General features: G+C 45.4%; 2 protein-coding genes across 4 annotated transcripts in view; both read right to left on the reverse strand.

Annotated features, from left to right (window-relative positions):
• The window catches only part of LOC106568324 (myocyte-specific enhancer factor 2C), a 43,291-nt gene extending 37,135 nt beyond the window's left edge, over nt 1-6,156 (reverse strand). For 2 of the 3 annotated variants that reach the window (XM_014138589.3, XM_014138574.3), the window contains exon 1: nt 5,657-6,156. The gene's annotated coding sequence lies outside the window, so the exon portion shown is untranslated. The remainder of the gene's footprint in view (nt 1-5,656) is intronic. The other variant, XM_014138601.3, reaches the window with a different exon arrangement.
• A 5,149-nt stretch (nt 6,157-11,305) lies between these two features.
• LOC100286508 (centrin 3) lies at nt 11,306-13,625 on the reverse strand. The gene is given in 5 exon segments (NM_001146447.1): nt 11,306-11,949; nt 12,105-12,296; nt 12,566-12,680; nt 12,789-12,924; nt 13,529-13,625. Coding segments are annotated over 5 exon segments (507 nt in total). The 5' UTR covers nt 13,549-13,625; the 3' UTR covers nt 11,306-11,905.
• Nucleotides 13,626-25,095: the final 11,470 nt, after the last annotated feature.

Here is a 25,095-nt window from a genome sequence, read left to right on the forward strand (position 1 = left end):
GAACTATCCAAGCAGATCATCTCCTTCAAATGTTGGTATTTGGTTGCGTTGACAACCAAACACAATTTACTATACATTTTGTAATACAGTTAATAGCCTAAACTAAACGAATGTGACATTCAACCTTAAAATGAGTAACAGATCAAATCAAATTTTATTAGTCACATGCGCCGAATACAACAGGTGTAGACCTTACAGTGAAATGTTTACTTACAATCCCCTAACCAACAATGCAGTTTAAAAAATACAGATAAGAATAAGAAATAAAAGTAACAAGTAATTAAAGAGCAGCAGTAAAATAACAATAGCGAGACTATATACGGGGGGGTACCGGTACAGAGTGAATGTGTAGGGGCACCGGTTAGTTGAGGTAATATGTACATGTATGTAGAGTTATTAAAGTGACTATGCATAGCTGATAACATCAGAGAGTAGCAGCGGCGTAAAAGGGGGGGGGGGGGGGGGGGGGTAGGGCAATGCAAATAGTCTGGGTAGCCATTTAATTAGATGTTCAGGAGTCTTATGGCTTGGGGGTGAAGCTGTTTAGAAGCTTCTTGGACCTAGACTTGGCGCTCCGGTACTGCTTGCCGTACGGTAGCAGAGAGAACAGTCTATGACTAGGGTGGCTGGAGTCTTTGACCATTTTTAGGGCCTTCCTCTGACACCGCCTGGTATAGAGGTCCTGGATGGCAGGAAGCTTGGCCCCAGTGATGTACTGGGCAGTTCGCACTACCCTCTGTAGTGCCTTGCGTTCAGAGGCCGAGCAGTTGCCATACCAGGCAGTGATGCAACCAGTCAGGATGCTCTCGATGGTGCAGCTGGAGAACCTTTTGAGGATCTGAGGAGCCATGCCAAATCTTTTCAGTCTCCTGAGGGGGAATAGGTTTTGTCGTGCCCTCTTCACGACTGCCTTGGTTTGCTTGGACTATGTTCGTTTTTTGGTGATGTGGACACCAAGAAACTTGAAGCTCTCAACCTGCTCCACTGCAGCCCCATCGATGAGAATGGGGGCGTGCTCGGTCCTCTTTTTCCTGTAGACCACAATTATCTCCTTTGTCTTGGTCACGTTGAGGGAGAGGTTGTTTGTGGGCTATACTCGGCCTTGTCTCATGATGGTAAGTTGGTGGTTGAACATTTCCCTCTAGTGGGAAATTATGCTGCAGTAGTTTGTGTGTCGGGGTCTAGGGTCAGTCTGTTATATCTGGAGTATTTATCCTGTCTTATCCGGTGTCCTGTGTGAATTTAAGTATTCTCTCTCTCTCTCCCTCCCTCTCTCCTCCCTCGAGACCACGCCTCAGGACTAACTGGCCTGATGACTCCTTGCTGTCCTCAGTCCATCTAGTTTGAACTGTTTTGCCTGCGGCTATGGAACCCTGACCTGTTCACTGGACGTGCTACCTGTCCCAGCCTGCTGTTTTCAACTCTCTATAGACAGCAGGAGCGGTTGAGATACTCTGAATGATCGGCTATGAAAAGCCAACTGACATTTACTCCTGAGGTGCTGACTTGTTGCACCCTAGACAACCACTGTGATTATTATTATTTGACCCTGCTGGTCATCTATGAACATTTGAATATCTTGGCCATGTTCTGTTATAATCTCCACCTGGCACAGCCAGAAGAGGAATGGCCACCGTGCGTCTACACCTGCATTGCTTGCTGTTTGGGGGTTTAGGCTGGGTTTCTGTACAGCACTTTGTGACATCAGCTGATGTAAGAAGGGCTTTATAAATACATTTGATTGATTGATTGTCCTGGCACCACACGGCCAGGTCTCTGACCTCCTCCCTATAGGCCGTCTTGTCGTTGATCAGGCCTACCACTGTTGTGTCATCGGCAAACGTAATGATGGTGTTGGAGTCGTGCCTGGCCGTGCAGTCGTGAGTGAACAGGGAGTACAGGAGGGGACTGAGCACGCACCCCTCAGGGGCCCCTGTGTTGAGGATCAACGTGGCGGATGTGTTGTTACCTACCCTTACCACCTGGGGGCGGCCCGTCAGGAAGTCCAGGATCCAGTTACAGAGGGAGGTGTTTAGTCCCAGGGTCCTTAGCTTATTGATGAGCTTTGAGGGCACTATGATGTTGAACGCTGAGCTGTAGTCAATGAAAAGCATTCTCACATAGGTGTTCCTTTTGTCCAGGTAGGAAAGGGCAGTGTAGAGTGCCATAGAGAATGCATCATCTGTGGATCTGTTGGGGCGGTATGCAAATTGGAGTGGGTCTATGGTTTCTGGGATAATGGTGTTGATGTGAGTGTCCTGGTAATCCATCTGGCCCTGCGGCCTTGTGAATGTTTACCTGTTTAAAGGTCTTACTCACATCGACTGCGGAGAGCATGATCACAGTCTTCCAGAACAGCTGGTGCTCTCATGCATGTTTCAGTGTTATTTGCCTCGAAGCGAGCATAGAAGTAGTTTAGCTCATGTGGTAGGCTCATGTCACTGGGCAGCTCTCGGCTGTTCTTGCCTTTGTAGTCTGTAATGGTTTACAAGCCCTGCCACATCCGACGAGCGTCAGTGCTGGTGTAGTACGATTCGATCTTAGTCCTGTATTGATGCTTTGCCTGTTTTATGTTTCGTCTGAGGGCATAGCGGGATATCTTATAAGTGTCCGGATTAGTCTCCCGCTCCTTGAAAGTGGCAGCTCTAGCCTTTAGCTCAATGCGGATGTTGCCTGTAATCCATGGCTTCTGGTTGGGGTATGTACGTACGGTCACTCTGGGGACGACATCATTGATGCACTTATTGATGAAGCCAATGACTGATGTGGTGTACTCTTCAATGCCATCGGAGGAATCCCGGAACATATTCCAGTCTGTGCTAGCAAAACAGTTCTGTAGCTTAGCATCTGCTTCATCTGACCACTTTTTTATTGATCTAGTCATTGGTGCTTCCTGCTTTAATTTTTGCTTGTAAGCAGGAATCAGGAGGATAGAATTATGGTCAGATTTGCCAAATGGAGGCGAGGGAGAGCTTTGTTTGCGTCTCTGTGTGTGGAATAAAGATGGTCCAGAGTTTTTTTCCTCTGGTTGCACATTTAACATGCTGATAGAAATTTGGTAAAACGGATTTAAGTTTCCCTACATTAAAGACCCCGGGTACTAGGAAGGCCACCTCTGGGTGAGCGTTTTCTTGTTTGCTTATGGCGGAATACAGCTCATTCAATACTGTCTTAGTGCCAGCCTCTGACTGTGGTGGTATGTAAAGAGCTACGAAAAATACAGATGATAACTCTCTGGGTAGGTAGTGTGGTCTACAGTTTATCATGAGATACTCTACCTCAGGCGAGCAATAGCTCGAGACTTCCTTAGATATCGTGCACCAGCTGTTATTTACAAAAATACATAGTCCGCCGCCCCTTGTCTTACCAGACGCCGCTGTTCTATCCTGCGTATAACAAGCCAGCTGTATGTTGATAGTGTCGTCGTTCAGTCACGTCTTCATCAAGCATAAGATATTACAGTTTTGAATGTCCCGCTGGTAGTTTAATCTTCCGCGTAGATCATCTATTTTATTGTCCAAAGATAGCACGTTTGCTAGCAGAATGGAATAGAGTGGGGGTTTATTCAATCACCTACGAATTCTCAGAAGGCAGCCCGCCCTCTGGCCCCTTTTTCTCCACCTCCTCGTCACACAATCACGGGGATCTGGGCCTGTTCCCGAGAAAGCAGTATATTGTTGGAGTCGGCCTCGTCAGACTCGTTAAAGGAATAAAAGGTTTCTGTCAGTCCATGGTGAGTAATCGCAGTCCTGATGTCCAGAAGTTATTTTCGGTCATAAGAGACGGTAGCGGCAACATTATGTACAAAATAAGTAAACCTTTTTTTTTTTTAAGTTACAAACAACACAAATAAACACAATTGGTTGGGGGCACGTAAAACGTCTGCCTTCTTCTCCGGCGCCATCTTACCATGGTCACAATAACTATAAATATCTTCTATGTAATCATATATATATATATATATATATATATATATATATATATATATATAAAATTTAACCTTTTTTTTAACTAGTCAAGTCAGTTAAGAACAAATTCTTATTTACAATGATGCCCTACCAAAAGGCCTCCTGCGGGGCTGGGATAAAAATAAAAAAAAACACAAACACACATCACAACAAGAGAGACACAACACTACATAAAGAGAGACATAAGACAACAACATAGCATGGCAGCAACACATGACAACACAGCATGGTAGCAACACAACATGACAACAACATGGTACCAACACAAAATGGCAGCAGCACAAAACATGGTACAAACATTATTGGGCACAGACAACAGCACAAAGGGCAAGAAGGTAGAGACAGCAATACATCACGCGAAGCAGCCACAACTGTCAGTAAGAGTGTCCATGATTGAGTCTTTGAATGAAGAGATGGAGATAAAACTGTCCAGTTTGAGAGTTTTTTGCAGCATGTTAAGATAGCATGCATAGGTCATCGCAAGTCTATGGAGATCTTCACAACTGCTGTAATAATCTGTGCAGAATCTCGAACGGCATTGATCTCTTGCACCATGTACTTTTAATGTATTTCAATGTCCTTTGTAGCTCAGTTGGTAGGACATGGCGCTTCTAACGCCAGGGTAGTGGGCTCCATTCACGAGACCACCCACATGTAAAATGTATGCACGCATGACTGTAAATCCCTTTGGATAAAAGTCTGCTAAATGGCTTATATCAATATTATAATAATGCAAAACAGGTCATTTGGTTCTGCGATTAGATGAAGCACAGTGATAAGTAACACAATCTGTTATATAAATAAACAAAATATCTGACACTGTATTCACATTTGAACTTTGCTGTGCTTTAAAATGGTTGAAAGCACAGTGATAGACATTTGAGTGACAACTAAACCAAAAATCAGACATTGTTTTTCCATTGGAATTTGGTTGTGCTTTTAGATGGTTGAAAGCATAGTGATAACACATTGGAAATTCAACTAACTTTTGGCTGTCTTTTTTGTTGTTGTGAATATAGGTTTTAATCTCATCGATCCATGTCTCAACAAAATGTTACTCAATTATCCACATTGAAATGTCAAGGTGTGCCCATTGGGATGTAGCTATATAGCTTGCTACAAGTACAGTATAAGAGTATAACAGTGAATTTGATATTGTTTTATTTTGATTTTCATGGTCAGAATGTCACTTTGTGTCTCTGTCTCGGGCCACTCCTGATTGACTCCTGCAGCAGTGGCTGTGCATCTCGCTACGGTCGGAAAGGCAGACACAGACGGACAGCAGACTAGGGGACCTTAGCCAACCACACACAGAGGTGAGAGAGGCTTGACTATGGGAGGCATTACAAGTCCTTTAGATGTTCCTTTCTATGGTTTCTGTTCAGCAGATGAAGCCATAGTACTAGCTGACTACATCATGAGAAAACACCATAGAAGACATCGCAGTTTTCATGTTCTCTAATCTGTCATGCAATGTTTCTAATACTGGACATTTGCAGCACACTCACACACACTATCCCATTGACAGACTAGCCCACACACTCTTAAATGGTCTCGCACACTCACAAACTCTTTACGACTATGTGGTACACTCCTTAGAGCCCAAAATTCTCCAACTAACATGAAACTCCAGAGGAGCTATGAGTCGGTAAGAGTTCGCTGTGTTATACACACACAAACACACTCACCAGTGCTGCTTGTATTATCTTCTCCTGGAAGGTTCCCTACAGCTCCAGCTGAGGGTCAGACCACTTTATCTTTTACCTCAGAAATGAAGGGATGAAACTGAACGAAGGATTAGAAGAAGAGTAGAAGAAGTGATAAAGCCAGACCAGCTGGCTTAGAGGAGAGAACCCAGAGAGCTGGGTGACTGTTTGGCTCAGAGCTAACTGTACACTGACAGGAGAGAGACATAACCAGCCCCCAGCAGCACCCTGGAACACACACACCCCCCGGTGACCTCCCCAGTGTGTGCTGGTTGGGTGCGTGTCTGTGGCAGAGGTCTAGTCAGCAGTCTCTGTCACTCTGGGTATATTTAGCTATATTTATCCAACTACACCACGATATACTGTAGGTGGTGTGTGTGCCGCTGACACTCTGGCCTTTGTTCCCGAGTGGCACAACGCTCTAAGGCACTACATCTCAGTGCTATAGGCGTCACTACAGATACAGCCTGGATTCGAACCAGGGTATCACAACTGGCCGTGATTGGGAGTCCCATAGGGCAGCGCACAATTGTCCCAGCGTCGTCCGGGTTTGGCCAGTGTAGGCCGTCATTGTAAATAAGAATTTGTTCTTAACTGACTTGCCTAGTTAAATAAAAAAATAACATGTAAGCTTTGGCATAAGAGCCCAGGATTACTGGTCTAAAGGCCTATGGCTCTTCACATACCAGAGAGAGAGAAAGAGATCAAACCTATGAACACTGCCTAGATTTCAACACACTGAGCATCTGCTATAGGCTGAGGATTAGTTTACACCTGTCCACTTCTCTTAGATCCCTGCAGATGAAGGAAAATAGATGAGGTGACGACTGAGGAGAGGAAGCTACTAGACAAACCTACAAAGTTCCTATAGGGTTAGTGTGAGGATACAGTGATTCTTGAGGAACAAGGATATCACACATACACACACAATGATAACAAATAGTGGGCAGCACATTGGTCACAGCTGTGGGCATCTCTTTATGCATGAGAGCTCAGGTATAAACCTACTCTATAGCTGATGGGAAGTTACACCTTCACAACTTTAATGGCTTCCCCACGCCGATGACTTTACTGTACTTGGCTACGACCTGCTGAGTCCCCAGATTCACCACACACAGTCTGGAATTACTATATATCGTACAGCTCATATACAGTACGGTGCTGACATGGCAAATATTTAGTTTGAGCCTAAGCTAAGCAGTCCTAAAGTCTGTCTGTCTAAGAGTTCAGTTCAGGTTCAGTTTGTTGTTACAGGAAAACATCAGCACATCCAGGCCATTAACGAGTTAGTTGACAGGTTTGTGTCGGTGGCTGTTTGCAGGTGTGCGCTCGCATTTACTAGATGGTCCTGACCATTAGCACCCCTGATTCCCCCACCCTCAAGGAAGAGACGTGGGAGAGAAAGAAAGAGAAAGAGAACAGGCGGCAGTGGCAGAGAACAGACGGCAGTGGCAGAGAACAGACGGCAGTGGCAGAGAACAGACGGCAGTGGTAGAGAAGACAGGGGCGATAATAGAGAGCGCTCATTAAAACATCTGGTTGTCTTTACATAGGCCTTATAGATACTGACACTGTTTGTTTGTCTTTCACCCACACTGCAATCACACATACACGCATACGAACGCAATAACTTGTGTTCCCTTGTCCGCTATCCCCTGTCCCCTCTCAGTAGCTTTTGGCTGGAGACCCGTTTCCCATAGAGCTGCTGGTTCAAGCCCCATTCCGGTGTTCCACCTAAATCGCTACACCTGCATCACAGACGGGAAGGCACTTCATGTTCTTTTCCTATATAAAACCCTTCCTCTAGCAGTGTGGCTTTTCATTGGACCATGTCATGTTTTAGTTATGAATGAACCAGTCAAACAAACTATAGCTGTAACAAACCTGTGGTGTAGTAAGGTTTACTGGCAGAGTGTAGAGTAAACAATCACTCTCCTTTCCTCTCTTTTCACTCTGCCCTCCTTTCCTCTCCTCTCTTTTCCATCTGCCTTCCTTTCCTCTCCTTTCCCTCCGCCCTCCTCTCCTTTCCCTCCGCCCTCCTTTCCTCTCTCCTCAGCCCTCCTTTCCTCTCTCCTCAGCCCTCCTTTCCTCTCTCCTCAGCCCTCCTTTCCTCTCTCCTCAGCCCTCCTTTCCTCTCCTCTTTCTGCTCTGCCCTCCTCTCCTTCTGACCGCCTCTCATCTTGCTGTTTCCCAACCCCCCCTCCCTCCTCTCTACCCTCTTCTGTGGGGGACATGACTAATGGCCACAGAGAGCAGTAGTGCTTGTAGTGGATAAATCAGTGAAGAGAATCCCTGTCTGCACATGACATTATCCCCCCAGCATTATACAAGCTGTAAAAGTTTCAAATGCCAGTTACCGGGAGAATGGCAAGTAACTACAGTACATATGTTTTAATTCACTGGAGAATGCGTCTGGTCTGGGGTAGGGGTTATGGGCTAGGGTTGAGCTGGTGTGTTGGGTTAGGCTGAGCGCCCTGTAGGGTTGGACTGGGACCAGCAGAGAGCCCTGTGCTGCGTGTTTGGGTTGGGGCGTTGGTCCAGAGATGAGATTATGTGGGGTAGGGTTGTGGCTCCACTCCTCAGAGGATAGGGTTACTGTGAAAGCCATGAGCATGTGGAAACTAATCTGCCTTTACCAAGCTGCCTGGCATAGATCACAGTCCACACTACGTCTGGGTGTTTCACCAACTGCTTGCATCTCTTCCAGTCAATGGTGTTTAGAAAAAAGCTTGAAAACCCCATACTTCTAAGTACAGCTCAATTCATGCACTCAAGTGGACACACACACACACCTCTCTAAGTGCAGGAGGGCATCTCAACAATGAGCAGGAAACCTTTGAAGTGTTCGCTCTATCCTGGGTCAGTCATAACAACAGACTGGAACAGCCATAAAGGACACAACAGGTGGATACACACTGACATGACATGGCTATGAGCTGGGGCTGAGGGTATACGGGCCAATTTCCAGGACAAAGTTTAAAAACCAATTCCTGGAATAAAATACACTTTCAATGGAGATTCCAGGACTGGGTTTACAGTTTCTTCAGAAAGTATTCACACCCCCTTGACTTTAAACTTTAAAAAAAAAATGTATTTAATTACAATTTATCTACACAAAATACTTTGTTTAAAGTGGTAGAACATTTAATTTATTTCTTATTAATGGAAAATATAACACTAATTTATCTGGATTAGTCAAGTATTCAACCCTCTGTGTCAATACATGTTAGAATCACCTTAGGCAGTGACTACAGTTGTGAGTTGTTCTGGGTAAGTCTCAAAGAGCTTTGCACACCTGGATTGTACAATATTTGCACATTATTCTTTTAGAAAATTCTTCAAGCTCTGTCAAGTTGATTGATGATCATTGCTAGACAGCCATTTTCAAGTCTTGCCATAGATTTTCAAGCCGATTTAAGTCAAAACTGTAACTAGGCCACTCAAGAACATTCAATGTCGTCTTGGTAAGCAACTCCAGTGTATATTTGGCCTTATGTTTTAGGTTAATGCCCTGCTGAAAGGAGAATTTGATTCCCAGTGTGTTGGAAAACTACCTAGACCTTGCCGATGACAAGCATACTCATAATATGATGCAGCCACCATCATGCTTGAAAATATGATGATTTGTACTCAGTGATGTGTTGGATTTGCCCCAAACATAACACTTTGTATTCCAGACAAAAAGTTAATTTCTTTGCCATTTTTTGCAGTATTACTTATTGCAAACAGGATGCATGTTTTGGAATATTTGGATTCTGTACAGGCTTCCTTCTTTTCACTCTGCTATTGAGGAGTAACAACAATGTTGTTGATCCATTTTCAGTTCTCCTATCACAGCTATTAAACTCGATAAGCGTTTTAAAAATCACCATTGGCCTCATGGTGAAATCTCTGAGCGGTTTCCTTCCTCTCCGGCAACTGAGTAAAGGATCACCCACCCTCCAGTCACCCAAGTCATAGACTTTTCTCTGCTACCGCACGGCAAGCGGTACTGGAGCACCAAGTCTAGGACCAAAAGGCTCCTTAACAGCTTCTACCCTCAAGCCATAAGACTTCTGAACAATTAATCAAATGACCACCGGACTGTTTACATTGACCCCCTCCCTCCATTTGTTTTGTACACTGCTGCTACTGGCTGTTTATTATCTATGCATAGTCACTTCACCCCTACCTACATGTACAAATGACCTCATCTAACCTGTACCCCCTGTATATAGCCTCGTTATTGTTGTGTTACTTTTTATTTTTTTACTTTAGTTTATTTGGTAAATATTTTCTTAACTCTTCTTGAACTGCACTGTTGGTTAAGGGCTTGTAAGTAAGCATTTCACAGTAAGAGCTACAGTTGTTGTATTCGGCATGTGACAAATAAAGTTAGATTTTATTTGAGGGTAGGGCTCCCAAGTGGCGCAATGGTCTAAGACACTGCATCTCAGTGCTAAAGGCGTCACTACAGACCCTGGTACGATTACAGGCTGTATCACAACCGGCCATGATTGGGAGTCCCATAGGGCGGCGCACAATTGGCCCAGCGTCGTCCGGTTAGGATTTGGCCCGAGGTAGGCAGTCATTGTAAATAAGAATTTCTTCTTAACTGACTTGCCTAGTTAAATAAAAGTAGGATTGGTGCCTAGAGAATGACAGAAGTCTCTAGTGGCCAAAAGGCTGTACTAGCATCGATAGCGCCATTGAGGGCTTCTACCATTTCAAACTTCATTGGCTGATCCCTCTTGGTGACCCTGTTGGAGTCATGTCCAACCGGGTCATCAGTCAATCGGGAAGAAAATGTACTACTTCAAAATGGAGATTGCCTCAATGGCGCTGCCCATGCGGTCACAGCCACTATAATGGCAGATACAAAGATGAGTCCTCTAGCTCTATGGATGGGTGTTAAATGTCCCCCCTTGCATTGACACATGCTCAGCTGTTCGGTAAGGGCAAACTGTCCAGCCAGAGTCACTCAGCAGTAAAGACACACACACACAAAGACTCCAGAAAGAAACCGCCCCAGAAACTCCATCTCCCCCCTGTGGGCTACACACACACACACATCTGGCCTCAGAAACCTCAAACCCTCCAATTACAGGGAGGAAACTCCAAGTATCCTCCACCCTGTCATCATCTGATTGGCTGGGGTCATTACCTAAGCAAACTGGGTAATCAAACACAAACCAGAGAAAAGAGCCAAACCCTCCTAAAACACGAGACCAACTATGGGACTGAAACTCTTCATCTAAAACCAGCCTGCCTGGGGTTTTGGATGAAACCAAAATGAGAGGGAGCATTCTGCTGTGAGACAGTTGAGCTCTCAGTATCATGTCTTTCACTGTATAAGCTCTCCAACAAGGCTTCCTTTCAAGTTCAGGTTTATTGTAACTCATCTTTACTTAACAGGTATGATAGATTATGTTATAGGGGTTCTTGCCTCACTCAACAGCAGTGTGTGTGTATGGTAAGTCAATTCATTCTCTTGTCCAATGCAGTGTTTGAGATATACAACACCTCTCTCTAGTGATTAAAAGTCATAACAGCAGACAATCACATATTGCCAGATAGACCAACCTGTTGCATCAGTGTGAAGTCTGAACTCTGCACCCATTTTGTCAAGAGATTACAAACCATAACAGAGGTTAAGAGCAGACGTCAGTCAATTTGGTTTATTATGTAAAATAAATAACAAAGAAACAAGGTAATAATCAAATAAAATGGTCTATTAAACTACAAAATGTGGGAGCGTATAACCTGTTTGTATTTGCTGTTTAAACCACCATCCAAAAATACTATTGAAAACTGAAGTTTACCTGGAATGTTTCAGAGAGATGACCTGTAATATAACCTCTACAGTTTTCTGTAGGGAACAAACATAAGTCACAGCAAGCAAATATTCATTTTTTTGGGAATACCATTTGCATTTGAAATAACTGTCCTAAAAATAAAAGAACATACACTATATACGGTTGTAGTTGGATCAGACTTAAAAAAAAACATGTTTCAACAAAGACAAGAGCTAAAGCAGTGCTACTGGGCCAGATGATGAGTCCAAATAGTCTACAGTGGCTTCCTTACCTCCTCTCCTTCAACTGGCCAGATCTTTTAAGTCAGTTTAGATGAAGGAAAGGAGACAAGGTAACCTCTCCAGCAGTTCCTCAGTGACCTGGGGGACCCATCCATCCCACAGTGAATCTACAGCCTCAGCCTCCTAGCCAAGCCCCCAAAGCAGCTGCTCCCTAATCAGGAGTCTCCAGTCATTATGGAAACAAACTCCTCCTGGTTGACTGGGAGAAAGAGAGAGAAAACTTTGTTTTGAACGCTGAACGTCACTTTAACATTTTAAATTGATGGTTATTCAGCTGAATGTGTGCGAGTGCGTGTTAGCGAGTGAGTGTGTGTGCGCGCATGTATGCCGTGTCTGCTCCCTGTGTGTACTCACTCTCTCCATCTCCGTCTGTATCGAACTCATCAATCATGCTGCGCAGCTCCTCATCTGTGATGCTCTCTCCAAGCTCTCTGGCCACACGTCTCAGGTTCCTCATGCTGATCCTCCCGGAGTCGTCATCATCAAACAGCTTAAAGGCCTTCAGGATCTCCTCCTTAGGGTCGCGCTGTAGCATACGGTCTGTCACTGAGACAAATAACATGGATAAACACACAGGGTTAAATGCAGTGAATTGAGTTGACATGATCCCTTACAGTACAGCGAAGCATGTCTGCTCTACATATCATATTTTGTCCAATCAGGGGTTGTGAGGGGGAATACAGGAGGAGTAGAAAGTGTGCAGCATTAATAAAGGCACACACACCAACAAAAGGAATGTACACTAATATTAGGCATGGAACTATTCCAATTGTGTGTAATTATACAACATGAAATTAAACACAGCAGGAACTTACCGACTTCATTAAAGTCATCAAAAGTTATTTTGCCATTGCCCTCTCTGTTGTAATCTTTTAGTATCTTCAGCACATCCACTTTCTTCACCTCAAAACCCAGAGCTCTCATTGCCACCTTTGGGTGAGAGCGGAAGAGTTATGTATGATACTTATACTGTCATATTAGACAGCAGAGGGACACCAGAATACTAGTAATTTTACAAGGTTGTAGGTAGACGTTTACCTTGAGTTCATGGTAGTCTATCTCTTTGTCTTTGTCTGTGTCGAACAGCTCAAATGCCTCTTTGATTTCAAGCTTTTGCTCCTCAGTCAGCTCTCTCCTCTTCTTCCGCTTGGTTTTATCCACTGCCAGCTCAGTCCTGAACATCAGTGTCAGGTGTTGTGTCAAAACAAAGAAATAGCATAGGTTGACTATAGACACGATGAGTTAGTCGATGAATCACTTAATCACATGTACATATTACCTCAATTATCTCGACTAACCGGTGCACCTGCACATTGACTCTGTATCGGTACCCCCTGTAGTGTATATAGCCTCGCTATTGTTATTTTACTGCTGCTGTTTAATTATTTGTTACTTTTATTTTAAAAAATGTACTTAAAACTATAAAACTTCTTAAAGCATTGTTGGTTAATGGTTTGTAAGTAAGCATTTCACTGTAGGTCTACAACTGTTTTAATCGGCACATGTGACAAATAAAATGTGATTTGATTTGGAAATACTTCATTGCGACTACATACACATATTACACTGTCAGGTGCTAAGGTTGAGCAACACAGTTGGTTACCAGTTAACAATAGCTAGCTAACTATCAAAAAAATATAACGCTAGCTAGATATGCTCGCTAACTCGCCACCATTGGCAACAAGGAATCTCGCTGGTTGGTGCTAGTTTGTTTCACAGTTCTTGCTAGGTAGTAATCCAATCGTTTAAATACTGTGCTCGAATAATAAACAAAATACCTTAAAGACAGACTCATCATTGAAGTTGTGCTATGTAGACCTAAAATGTCAAGCGAATCCGACTAAACGTGAACCGGTAACAGGCACACAATAGCTTCCAAAATCACAACAAACCACCTTGTAGCAAATCCGTTAATCCGCGCGTGTTTCGTTGATTCCCATTGGTTGCTACATCATTGCTCCGCTACAAAGTCACTTTTGATTGGACAAATGAAATATCGCGGTGCTGCACATTTTCCTCCCGAAAAGACGTCCCGAAGTGCTTGTTACACTCTCTGCCCAGTAGAGGGTGATGCATGTCCATATTGACAAGCGAGGCAGAGACCAGTGATGGAAAATACTCATGCATGAGATCTGTTTCACAGTCTTTAGACCCAAGTGAAGCAAGAGGGACTGGTAGACCTACACGTGAGCTATCTTGTGCTGGTTACTTGGCTGTTCACGTTTGCGATGACAAGACAACAGGTGACGCCTCGGGTATCATAGTGGTTAGAGCGTTAGGCCAGTAACCTGAAATGTTGCTGGATTGAATCCCGTGCTGACAAGATAAAAATATGTCAATCTGCCCCTGAACAAGGCAGTTGACCCGCTGTTCCGTTAGGCAGTCATTGTAAATAAGAATTTGTTCTTAAGTGACTTGCCTAGTTAAATAAAGGTTAAAAAAAAGAAGAAATCCTTTCTATGTGAAATCAGTTAATCAGGATCAGTATACAAACTTGATCTTCATTAGCAAAAGTCTGCATATTTGATGATAGCTATGGAAGACATGTACCACCCTTTGCCCATTGCATGAGAACTTAATTTTTTTTGTTTGAAATATAATCAAATGTTGATAACAGCAGAGACATATATTTAGAATATATCAAAATATATCACTCTGGATAACGGTAAGTAGTAGTAGTAGTAGTAGTAGTGGTAGTGGTAGTAGTAGTAGTAGTAGACCTCTCCATCATGGTTGACAACTCCACAGTGTCACCCTCCCAGAGTGCAAAGAACCTTGGTGTGACCCTGAACAATACCCTGTCGTTCTCTGCAAACATCAAAACAGTGACCCACTGCTGCAGGTTCATGCTCTACAACATCCTTAGCGTACAACTCTACCTCACACAGGAAGCGGCGCAGGTCCTAATCCAGGCTCTTGTCCTCTCCTGTCTGGACTACTGCAACTTGCTGTTGGCTGGGCTCTTCACTTGTGCCATCAAACCTCTGCAATTTATCCAGAACACTGCAGCCCACCTGGTTTTCAACCTTCCCAAGTTCTCTCATGTCACCCCGCTCCTCCACACACTCCACTGGCTTCCAGTTGAAGCACGCATCCACTACTATAAACCAGGGTGCTTAACTACGGAACAGCAAGATGAACTGCCCCTCCCTACCTTCAGGCTATGCTAAAACCCTACACCCCAACCCGAGCACTCCGTTCTGTCACCTCGGGTCTCTTAGACCTCCCACCCCTATGGGAGGGCAGCTCCCACTCAGCCCAGTCCAAGCTCTTCTCTGTCCTGGTGTAACAGTGTAGGTTCCGTCCCTCTCTTCGCCCCAACCCGGGCTCGAACCAGGGACCCTTGCACACATCAACAACTGACACCCCACGAAGCATCGTTACCCATCGCGCCACAAAAGCCACAGCCCTTGCAACGCAAGGAGAAACCCTACTTCAAGTCTCAGAGCGAGTGACGTCACTGATTGAAACGCTATTAGCGCACACCACCGCTAACTAACTAGCCATTTCACATCGGTTACACTCACCCCCCTTTTCCACAGCAACCAATGATCCGGGTCACGGCACCAATGTAACAGTGTAGGTTCCGTCCCTCTCTTCGCCCCAACCCGGGCTCGAACCAGGGACCCTGGCACACATCAACAACTGACACCCAACGAAGCATCGTTACCCATCGCGCCACAAAAGCCGCGGCCCTTGCAACGCAAGGGGAAACCCTACTTCAAGTCTCAGAGCGAGTGACGTCACTGATTGAAATGCTATTAGCGCGCACCACCGCTAACTAACTAGCCATTTCACATCGGTTACACTGGCACCCCAAAGGTGGACCCAGCTTCCCCCTGAAGCTAGGACAGCAGAGTCCCTGCCCATCTTCCGAAAAAATCTGAAACCCTACCACTTCAAACATTATCTTAAATAATCTTCCTCCTCACCTCGACCCCCCCCCCCCCCCTTCTAGATCTGACTCTACTGATAGCTACGTTATTGAGGAAAATGTGCTTTCTATGCCTGTGATATGTGGTTGTCCCACCTAGCTATCTCAAGATGAATGTAAGTCGCTCTGGATAAGAGTGTCTGCTAAATGACTAAAATGTCAAATATAAAATGCAGTAGTAGTCATAGTAATAGTAGTCGTCGTAGTAGTAGTAGAGGCCAGTATTGGTAATTATGTAACAATCGTAGTAGACTACTAGGCCATATCAGGAAAGTGTAGATTTTGTTTCACTTTTATCTCAGTGTAAAATTCTCAATTGAGCTACAGGGTCTTTCCACCAATTCAGTTCGATTTCACAACATTTTTACATTCTTTCATAAAGAGCACATGTTCCACATTTTCCCATCTCAAGAGCAAAACAAATAAAATACTTCTATAGTAATTACCTTAAGTGCCAAATAAAGTAACAGGGTTGACCGTAACAGGGTTGATAATTTCATCTTAAATTAGCCATATATCTCCTTATGACAGGGAGAATGGAAGCTTTTTGTGTGCAACATAGAGGGGCAATTGAATGCAAGCTTCACCAAAAAAAGTTAAATTGTTGAAACATTTCTAGCCTGTCTATCTACTTTATGTGTTATGTAGCTCAGTTGGTAGAGCATGGTGTTTGGAACACCAGGGTTGTGGGTTTGATTCCCACGGGGGGCCAGCACAGAAAAACAATGTATGAAATTGTATGAAATGTATACATTCACTACTGTAAGTCACTCTGGATAAGAGTGTGTGTAAAATGTAAATGTAATGAAAAATAGTAGAACCAGCCCATCTGCTTTTACATTTAAGTCATTTAGCAGACGCTCTTATCCAGAGCGACTTACAAATTGGTGCATTCACCTTATGATATCCAGTGGAACAACCACTTTACAATAGTGCATCTAAATCTTTTAGGGGGGAGGTAGAAGGATTACTTTATCCTATCCCAGATATTCCTTAAAACCTGTTGAGGGTAGGGGGCAGTATTTGCACAGCCGGATAAAAAACGTACCCGATTTAATCTGGTTATTACTACTGCCCAGAAACTAGAATATGCATATAATTATTGGCTTTGGATAGAAAACACCCTAAAGTTTCTAAAACTGTTTGAATGGTGTCTGTGAGTATAACAGAACTCATATGGCAGGCAAAAACCTGAGAAGATTCTGTACAGGAAGTGCCCTCTCTGACCATTCCTTGGGCTTCTTGACCCTTTTTATTGAAAACTTAGGATCTTTGCTGTAACGTGACACTTCCTACGGCTCCCATAGGCTCTCAGAACCCGGGAAAAAGCTGAATGATGTCATTGCAGCCCCTGGCTGAAAAACATTAGCGCCTTTGGTAAGTGGTCTATCAGAGGACAATGAGACTGAGGCGCGTGCACGAGGCGACCCCATGTTTTTATTTTCTCTCTCTTTGTACTAAAACACGGTTTCCCGGTTGGAATATTATCGCTTTTTTACGAGAAAAATGGCATAAAAATTTGTTTTAAACAGCGGTTGACATGCTTCGAAGTACGGTAATGGAATATTTAGAATTTTTCTGTCACGAAACGCGTCGGGCGCGTCACCCTTCTTTACCCTTTCGGATAGTGTCTTGAACGCACGAACAAAACGCCGCTATTTGGATATAACTATGGATTATTTTGAACCAAACCAACATTTGTTATTGAAGTAGAAGTCCTGGGAGTGCATTCTGACGAAGAACAGCAAAGGTAATAACATTTTTATTATAGTAAATCTGACTTTGGTGAGGGCTAAACTTGGTGGGTGTCTAAATAGCTAGCCCTGTGATGCCGGGCTATCTACTCAGAATATTGCAAAATGTGCTTTCACCGAAAAGCTATTTTAAAATCGGACATAGCGAGTGCATAAAGGAGTTCTGTATCTATAATTCTTAAAATAATTGTTGTGTTTTTTGTGAACGTTTATCGTGAGTAATTTAGTAAATTCACCGGAAGTTTGCGGGGGGTATGCTAGTTCTGAACGTCACATGCTAATGTAAAAAGCTGGTTTTTGATATAAATATGAACTTGATTGAACAAAACATGCATGTATTGTATAACATAATGTCCTAGGATTGTCATCTGATGAAGATCATCAAAGGTTAGTGCTGCATTTAGCTGTGGTTTGGGTTTATGTGACATTATATGCTAGCTTGAAAAATGGGTGTCTGATTATTTCTGTCTGGGTACTCTGCTGACATAATCTAATGTTTTGATTTCATTGTAAAGCCTTTTTGAAATCGGACAGTGTGGTTAGATTAACGAGAGTCTTGTCTTTAAAATGGTGTAAAATAGTCATATGTTTGAGAAATTGAAGTAATAGCATTTCTAAGGTATTTGAATATCGCGCCACGGGATTACACTGGCTGTTGCGTAGGCCCAGAGAGGTTAAAGAGGTGGGGTTTCAGGTGTCTCTGGAAGGTGGTGATTGACTCCGCTGTCCTGGCGTCGTGAGGGAGCTTGTTCCACCATAGGTGTGCCAGAGCAGCGAACAGTTTTGACTGGGCTGAGCGGGAACTGTGCTTCCTCAGAGGTAGGGGGGCCAGCAGGCCAGAGGTGGATGAGCGCAATGCCCTCGTTTGGGTGTAGGGACTGATCAGAGCCTGAAGGTACGGAGGTGCCGTTCCCCTCACGGCTCGATAGGCAAGCACCATGGTCTTGTAGCGGATGCGAGCTTCAACTGGAAACCAGTGGAGAGAGCGGAGGAGCGGGGTGACGTGAGAGAACTTGGGAAGGTTGAACACCAGACGGGCTGCGGCGTTCTAGATGAGTTGTAGGGGTTTAATGGCACAGGCAGGGAGCCCAGCCAACAGCGAGTTGCAGTAATCCAGACGGGAGATGACAAGTGCCTGGATTAGGACCTGCGCCGCTTCCTGTGTGAGACAGGGTTGTACTCTGCGAATGTTGTAGAGCATGAACCTACAGGATCGGGTCACCGCCTTGATGTTAGTGGAGAATGACAGGGTGTTGTCCAGGGTCACGCCAAGGTTCTTAGCACTCTGGGAGGAGGACACAATGGAGTTGTCAACCGTGATGGCGAGATCATGGAACGGGCAGTCCTTTCTCCGGGAGGAAAAGCAGCTCCGTCTTGCCGAGGTTCAGCTTGAGTTGGTGATCCGTCATCCACAATGATATGTCTGCCAGACATGCAGAGATGCGATTCGCCACCTGGTTATCAGACGGGGGAAAGGAGAAGATGAATTGTGTGTCGTCTGCATAGCAATGATAGGAGAGACCATGTGAGGATATGACAGAGCCAAGTGACTTGGTGTATAGCGAGAATAGGAGAGGGCCTAGAACAGAGCCCTGGGGGACACCAGTGGTGAGAGCACGTGGTGCGGAGACAGATTCTCGCCATGCCACCTGGTAGGAGCGACCTGTCAGGTAGGATGCAATCCAAGCGTGGGCCGCACCGGAGATGCCCAACTCGGAGAGGGTGGAGAGGAGGATCTGGTGGTTCACAGTATCAAAGGCAGCAAATAGGTCTAGGATGAGAGCAGAGGAGAGAGAGTTAGCTTTAGCAGTGCGGAGAGCCTCCGTGACACAGAGAAGAGCAGTCTCAGTTGAATGACCAGTCTTGAAGCCTGACTGATTTGGATCGAGAAGGTCATTCTGAGAGAGATAGCAAGAGAGCTGGCCAAGGACGGCACGCTCAAGAGTTTTGGAGAGAAAAGAAAGAAGGGAAACTGGTCTGTAGTTGTTGACATCGGAGGGATCGAGTGTAGGTTTTTTGAGAAGGGGTGCAACTCTCGCTCTCTTGAGGACGGAAGGGACGTATCCAGTGGTCAAGGATGAGTTGATGAACAAGGTGAGGTAAGGGAGAAGGTCTCTGGAAATGGTCTGGAGGAGAGAGGAGGGGATAGGGTCAAGCGGGCAGGTTGTTGGGCGGCCGGCCGTCACAAGTCACAAGATTTCATCTGGAGAGAGAGGGGAGAAAGAGGTCAAAGCATAGGGTAGGGCAATGTGAGCAGGACCAGTGGTAGAAAGTGGACCAGCAGTGTCGTTTGACTTAACAAACGAGGAGCGGATGTCGTCAACCTTCTTTTCAAAATGGTTGACAAAGTCATCCGCAGAGAGGGAGGAGGGGGGGGGGGAGGATTCAGGAGGGAGGAGAAGGTGGCAAAGAGCTTCCTAGGGTTAGAGGCAGATGCTTGGAATTTAGAGTGGTAGAAAGTGGTTTTAGCAGCAGAAACAGAAGAGGAAAATGTAGAGAGGAGGGAGTGAAAGGATGCCAGGTCCGCAGGGAGGCGAGTTTTCCTCCATTTCCGCTCGGCTGCCCGGAGCCCTGTTCTGTGAGCTCGCAATGAGTCGTCGAGCCACGGAGCAGGATGGGAGGGCCGAGCCGGCCTGGAGGATAGAGGACATAGAGAGTCAAAGGATGCAGAAAGGGAGGAGAGGAGGGTTGAGGAGGCAGAATCAGGAGATAGGTTGGAGAAGGTTTGAGCAGAGAGAAGAGATGATAGGATGGAAGAGGAGAGAGTAGCGGGAGAGAGAGAGGCGAAGGTTGCGACGGCGCAATACCATCCGAGTAGGGGCAGAGTGAGAAGTCTTGGAGGAGAGCAAGAGGGAAAAGGATACAAGGTAGTGGTCGGAGACTTGGAGGGGAGTTGCAATGAGATTAGTGGAAGAACAGCATCTAGTAAAGATGAGGTCAAGCGTATTGCCTGCCTTGTGAGTAGGGGGGGAAGGTGAGAGGGTGAGGTCAAAAGAGGAGAGGAGTGGAAAGAAGGAGGCAGAGAGGAATGAGTCAAAGGTAGACGTGGGGAGGTTAAAGTCACCCAGAACTGTGAGAGGTGAGCCATCCTCAGGAAAGGAACTTATCAAGGCGTCAAGCTCATTGATGAACTCTCCAAGGGAACCTGGAGGGCGATAAATGAAAAGGATGTTAAGCTTGAAAGGGCTGGTAACTGTGACAGCATGGAATTCAAAGGAGGAGGGTCAGGGGAGAAAGAGAGAATGTCCACTTGGGAGAGATGAGGATTCCAGTGCCACCACCCCGCTGTCCAGATGCTCTCGGGGTATGCGAGAACACGTGGTCAGACGAGGAGAGAGCAGTAGGAGTAGCAGTGTTATCTGTGGTAATCCATGTTTCCGTCAGCGCCAAGAAGTCGAGGGACTGGAGGGTAGCATAGGCTGAGATGAACTCTGCCTTGTTGGCCGCAGACCGGCAGTTCCAGAGGCTGCCGGAGACCTGGAACTCCACGTGGGTCGTGCGCGCTGGGACCACCAGGTTAGAGTGGCAGCGGCCACGCGGTGTGAAGCGTTTGTATGGCCTGTGCAGAGGGGAGAGAACAGGGATAGATAGACACATAGTTGACAGGCTACAAAAGAGGCCACGCTAATGCAAAGGAGATTGGAATGACAAGTGGACTACACGTCTCGAATGTTCAGAAAGTTAAGCTTACGTTGCAAAAATCTTATTGACTAAAATGACTAAAATGATACAGTACTGCTGGCTGGTGAAGTAGGCTAGCTAGCAGTGGCTGCGTTGTTGACTTTGTTTGAAAGTGTAGCTGGCTAGGTAACCTCGATAGTTTCAGTACTGCACCTTTATCATGATACAAAGGCAACTATGTAGCTAGCTATCATAACACTAATCAAGACGTTCCTTTGTAATGTATTTAGTTTCTACAATGCTGCTCGTCGATAAAAGTTGGCTAGGTTTGGAAAATGGCGTCGCGGTGGACGAAAATAGCTGGCTAGCTAACCTCGATAATTACTCTAAACTACACAATTATCAAACTATGAAGCTGGCTAGGTAACCTCGATAGTTTCAGTACTGCACCTTTATCATGATACAAAGGCAACTATGTAGCTAGCTAACATAACACTAATCAAGACGTTCCTTTGTAATGTATTTAGTTTCTACAATGCTGCTCGTCGATAAAAGTTGGCTAGGTTTGGAAAATGGCGTCGCGGGGGACGAAAATAGCTGGCTAGCTAACCTCGATAATTACTCTAAACTACACAATTATCAAACTATGACAAAGACAACTATGTAGCTAGCTAACACTACACTAATCAAATCGTTCCGTTGTAATGTATTAGTTTCTACAGTGCTGCTAGTCGGTAGAAGTTGGCTAGCTAGCAGTGGGTTTGATGTTGACTAGGTGTGTTGACTAAGTTTGGAGAACGGCGTCGCGGCGGACGAAAATAGCTGGCTAGCTAACCTCGATAATTACTCTAAAACTACACAATTATCTTAGATACAAAGACAGCGAAGACAACTATGTAGCTAGCTAACACTACACTAATCAAATCGTTCCGTTGTAATGTATTAGTTTCTACAGTGCTGCTAGTCGGTAGAAGTTGGCTAGCTAGCAGTGTTGACTAAGTTTGGAGAATGGCGTCGCGGCGGACGAAAATAGCTGGCAAGCTAACCTCGATAATTACTCTAAACTACACAATTATCTTTGATACAAAGACAGCTATGTAGCTAGCTAAAAATTGCTCAGATCAAACAAATAAAACCGTTGTAATGTAATGAAATATAATATTACCTGCGGAGCGAAGTGCAGCACGACTACTCGCTCCAAACCCAGAAGTCTGCACTATGTCTACATTATGACTATTAGTTGTTCAATGTTTCTTTAAAAATAAACAATTCTAAAAAGGAATAGTTTCACCATATTAAAATGAGAGTTCAGTTCACATAAGAGGATTGACTTGAAAATGAGTGACAGGTTTTTTTTTACCTTAAAATGAATCACTAATCACATTAAATAAATAATAATCTTTAGAAATGACTATCAAAGCAACACAATAGCTAGGGCTTTATAATGAAGGTGAAAATTTGGAGAAATGTTGGGGTTAAGTGGGCTAAAATCTTCCTGGAAGTAACAGATAGTGCAAGGAAATGTCGAAACGTCTTTATTCATATTAAAAATCTGATTTACTGAATTCTCCATGTGGTCCATATTAAAGGGCACTTCATTGAATATAACAGGCTTGTCACACCCTGATCTGTTTCACCTGTCTTTGTGATTGTCTCCACCCCCCTCCAGGTCTGGGTCTTACCTTCATACCTGGTAGTACGAACTGGCCATGACTGACTCAGCAGACCCGGGCCAGCTGCACAACGCAATCTCCTCCCAAAGAGCCTCCATTGGTAGGTACGAGGAATTGCTTCGTGGTCTCATGAAGGGGGTCCAAACGTTGGCTGAGCGCCATGATGGGCGTTGGACATTCTGCTGGAGCAATTTTGCGGGTTGTCTATGGGGCAGCCTGACACAGTGGTAACCCCACCGCCCCTCAGTAACTCGGCGGTTAGCAACGCCGCCCCACCGGCCACTCCACCTTCCCGGGAGCCCTGTTTACCTCCCCTGGAACACTTTAATGGAGAGCCGAGCACCTGTCTGTGATGATCGTTGTAGTGAGGAGACCAAGGTGCAGCGTGGTGAGTGCTCATGATTAATATTTTATTAACTCAGAACACTAAATCAAAACAACAAACAAAGGAAAAAATGAACGTCACGTTCTGCAGGCTTTACTGAGCTGTACAAAAACAAGATCCCACACTGAAGGAGGGAGAAAGGGCTGCCTAAGTATGATTCCCAATCAGAGACAACGATAGAAAGCTGCCTCTGATTAGGAACCATACTCGGCCAAAACAAAGAAATACATCACATAGAATGCCCACCCCACACCCTGACCTAACAAAATAGAGAAATAAAACGTCTCTTTCAGGTCAGGGTGTGACAGTACCACCCCCCACCCCCCCAAAGGTGCGGACTCCCGGCTGCAAACCTGAACCTATAGGGGAGGGTCCAGGTGGGCATCTACCCATGGTGGCGGCTCCGGTTCCGGGCGTAGCCCCCACTCCGCCCACTGATCCCTCCACTTTTGTGCCATCGGACCGGAGGAGGAACCGAACCGTAGATCATCGCCGGAGGTTCTGTACTGCAGGCCACCGCTGCAGGCTCTGGACTGCAGACCGCCGCTGGAGGCTCTGGACTACAGACCGTCGCTGAAGACTCTGGACTGCAGACCGTCGCTGAAGACTCTGGACTGCAGACCGTCGCTGAAGACTCTGGACTTCAGACCGTCGCTGAAGGTTCCGGACTGGGGAACGTCGCTGGAGGTTCCAGACTGGGGAACGTCGCTAGAGGTTCCGGACTGTGGACCGTCTCAGGAGGTTCCGGACTGTAGGCCGTCTCAGGAGGTTCCGGACTGTAGGCCGTCTCAGGAGGTTTCGGTCTAGGGACCGTCGCTGCAGGCTCCATGCCATGGATCATCACTGCAGGCTCCGCGCCATGGATCACCACTGAAGGCTTTGTGCCATGGATCATCACTGGAGGCTCCGGGCCATGGATTATCACTGGAGGCTTCATGCCATGGATCATCCCTACAGGCTCCGGGCCATGGATCATCCCTACAGAATCTGTAGGGATCATCCCTACAGATTCTGTTGAATCTGACAATTAATCTGGATGGCTGTACAGTCGTCTCAAATAAAACTGTGAAGGACCTCGGCGTTACTCTGGACCCTGATCTCTCTTTTGAAGAACATATCAAGACTGTTTCAAGGACAGCTTTTTTCCATCTACGTAACATTGCAAAAATCTGAAACTTTCTGTCCAAAAATGACGCAGAAAAATTAATCCATGCTTTTGTTACTTCTAGGCTGGACTACTGCAATGCTCTACTTTCCGGCTACCCGGATAAAGCACTAAACAAACTTCAGTTAGTGCTAAATACGGCTGCTAGAATCCTGACTAGAACCAAAAAATTTGATCATATTACTCCAGTGCTAGCCTCCCTACACTGGCTTCCTGTTAAGGCAAGGGCTGATTTCAAGGTTTTACTGCTAACCTACAAAGCATTACATGGGCTTGCTCCTACCTATCTTTCCGATTTGGTCCTGCCGTACATACCTACACGTACGCTACGGTCACAAGACGCAGGCCTCCTAATTGTCCCTAGAATTTCTAAGCAAACGGCTGGAGGTAGGGCTTTCTCCTATAGAGCTCCATTTTTATGGAATGGTCTGCCTACCAATGTGAGAGACGCAGACTCAGTCTCAACCTTTAAGTCTTTACTGAAGACTTATCTCTTCAGTAGGTCCTATGATTAAGTATAGTCTGGCCCAGGAGTGTGAAGGTGAACGGAAAGGCTGGAGCAACGAACCGCCCTTGCTGTCTCTGCCTTGCCGGTTCCCCTCTTTCCACTGGGATTCTCTGCCTCTAACCCTTTTACAGGGGCTGAGTCACTGGCTTACTGGTGTTCTTCCATGCCGTCCATGGGAGGGGTGCGTCACTTGAGTGGGTTGAGTCACTGACGTGGTCTTCCTGTCTGGGTTGGCGCCCCCCCTTGGGTTGTGCCATGGCGGAGATCGTTGTGGGCTATACTCGGCCTTGTCTTAGGACGGTAAG

Source organism: Salmo salar, chromosome 01 (assembly GCF_965601325.2).
Source record: "Salmo salar chromosome 01, fSalSal1, whole genome shotgun sequence".
Classification (NCBI taxonomy): domain Eukaryota; kingdom Metazoa; phylum Chordata; class Actinopteri; order Salmoniformes; family Salmonidae; genus Salmo; species Salmo salar.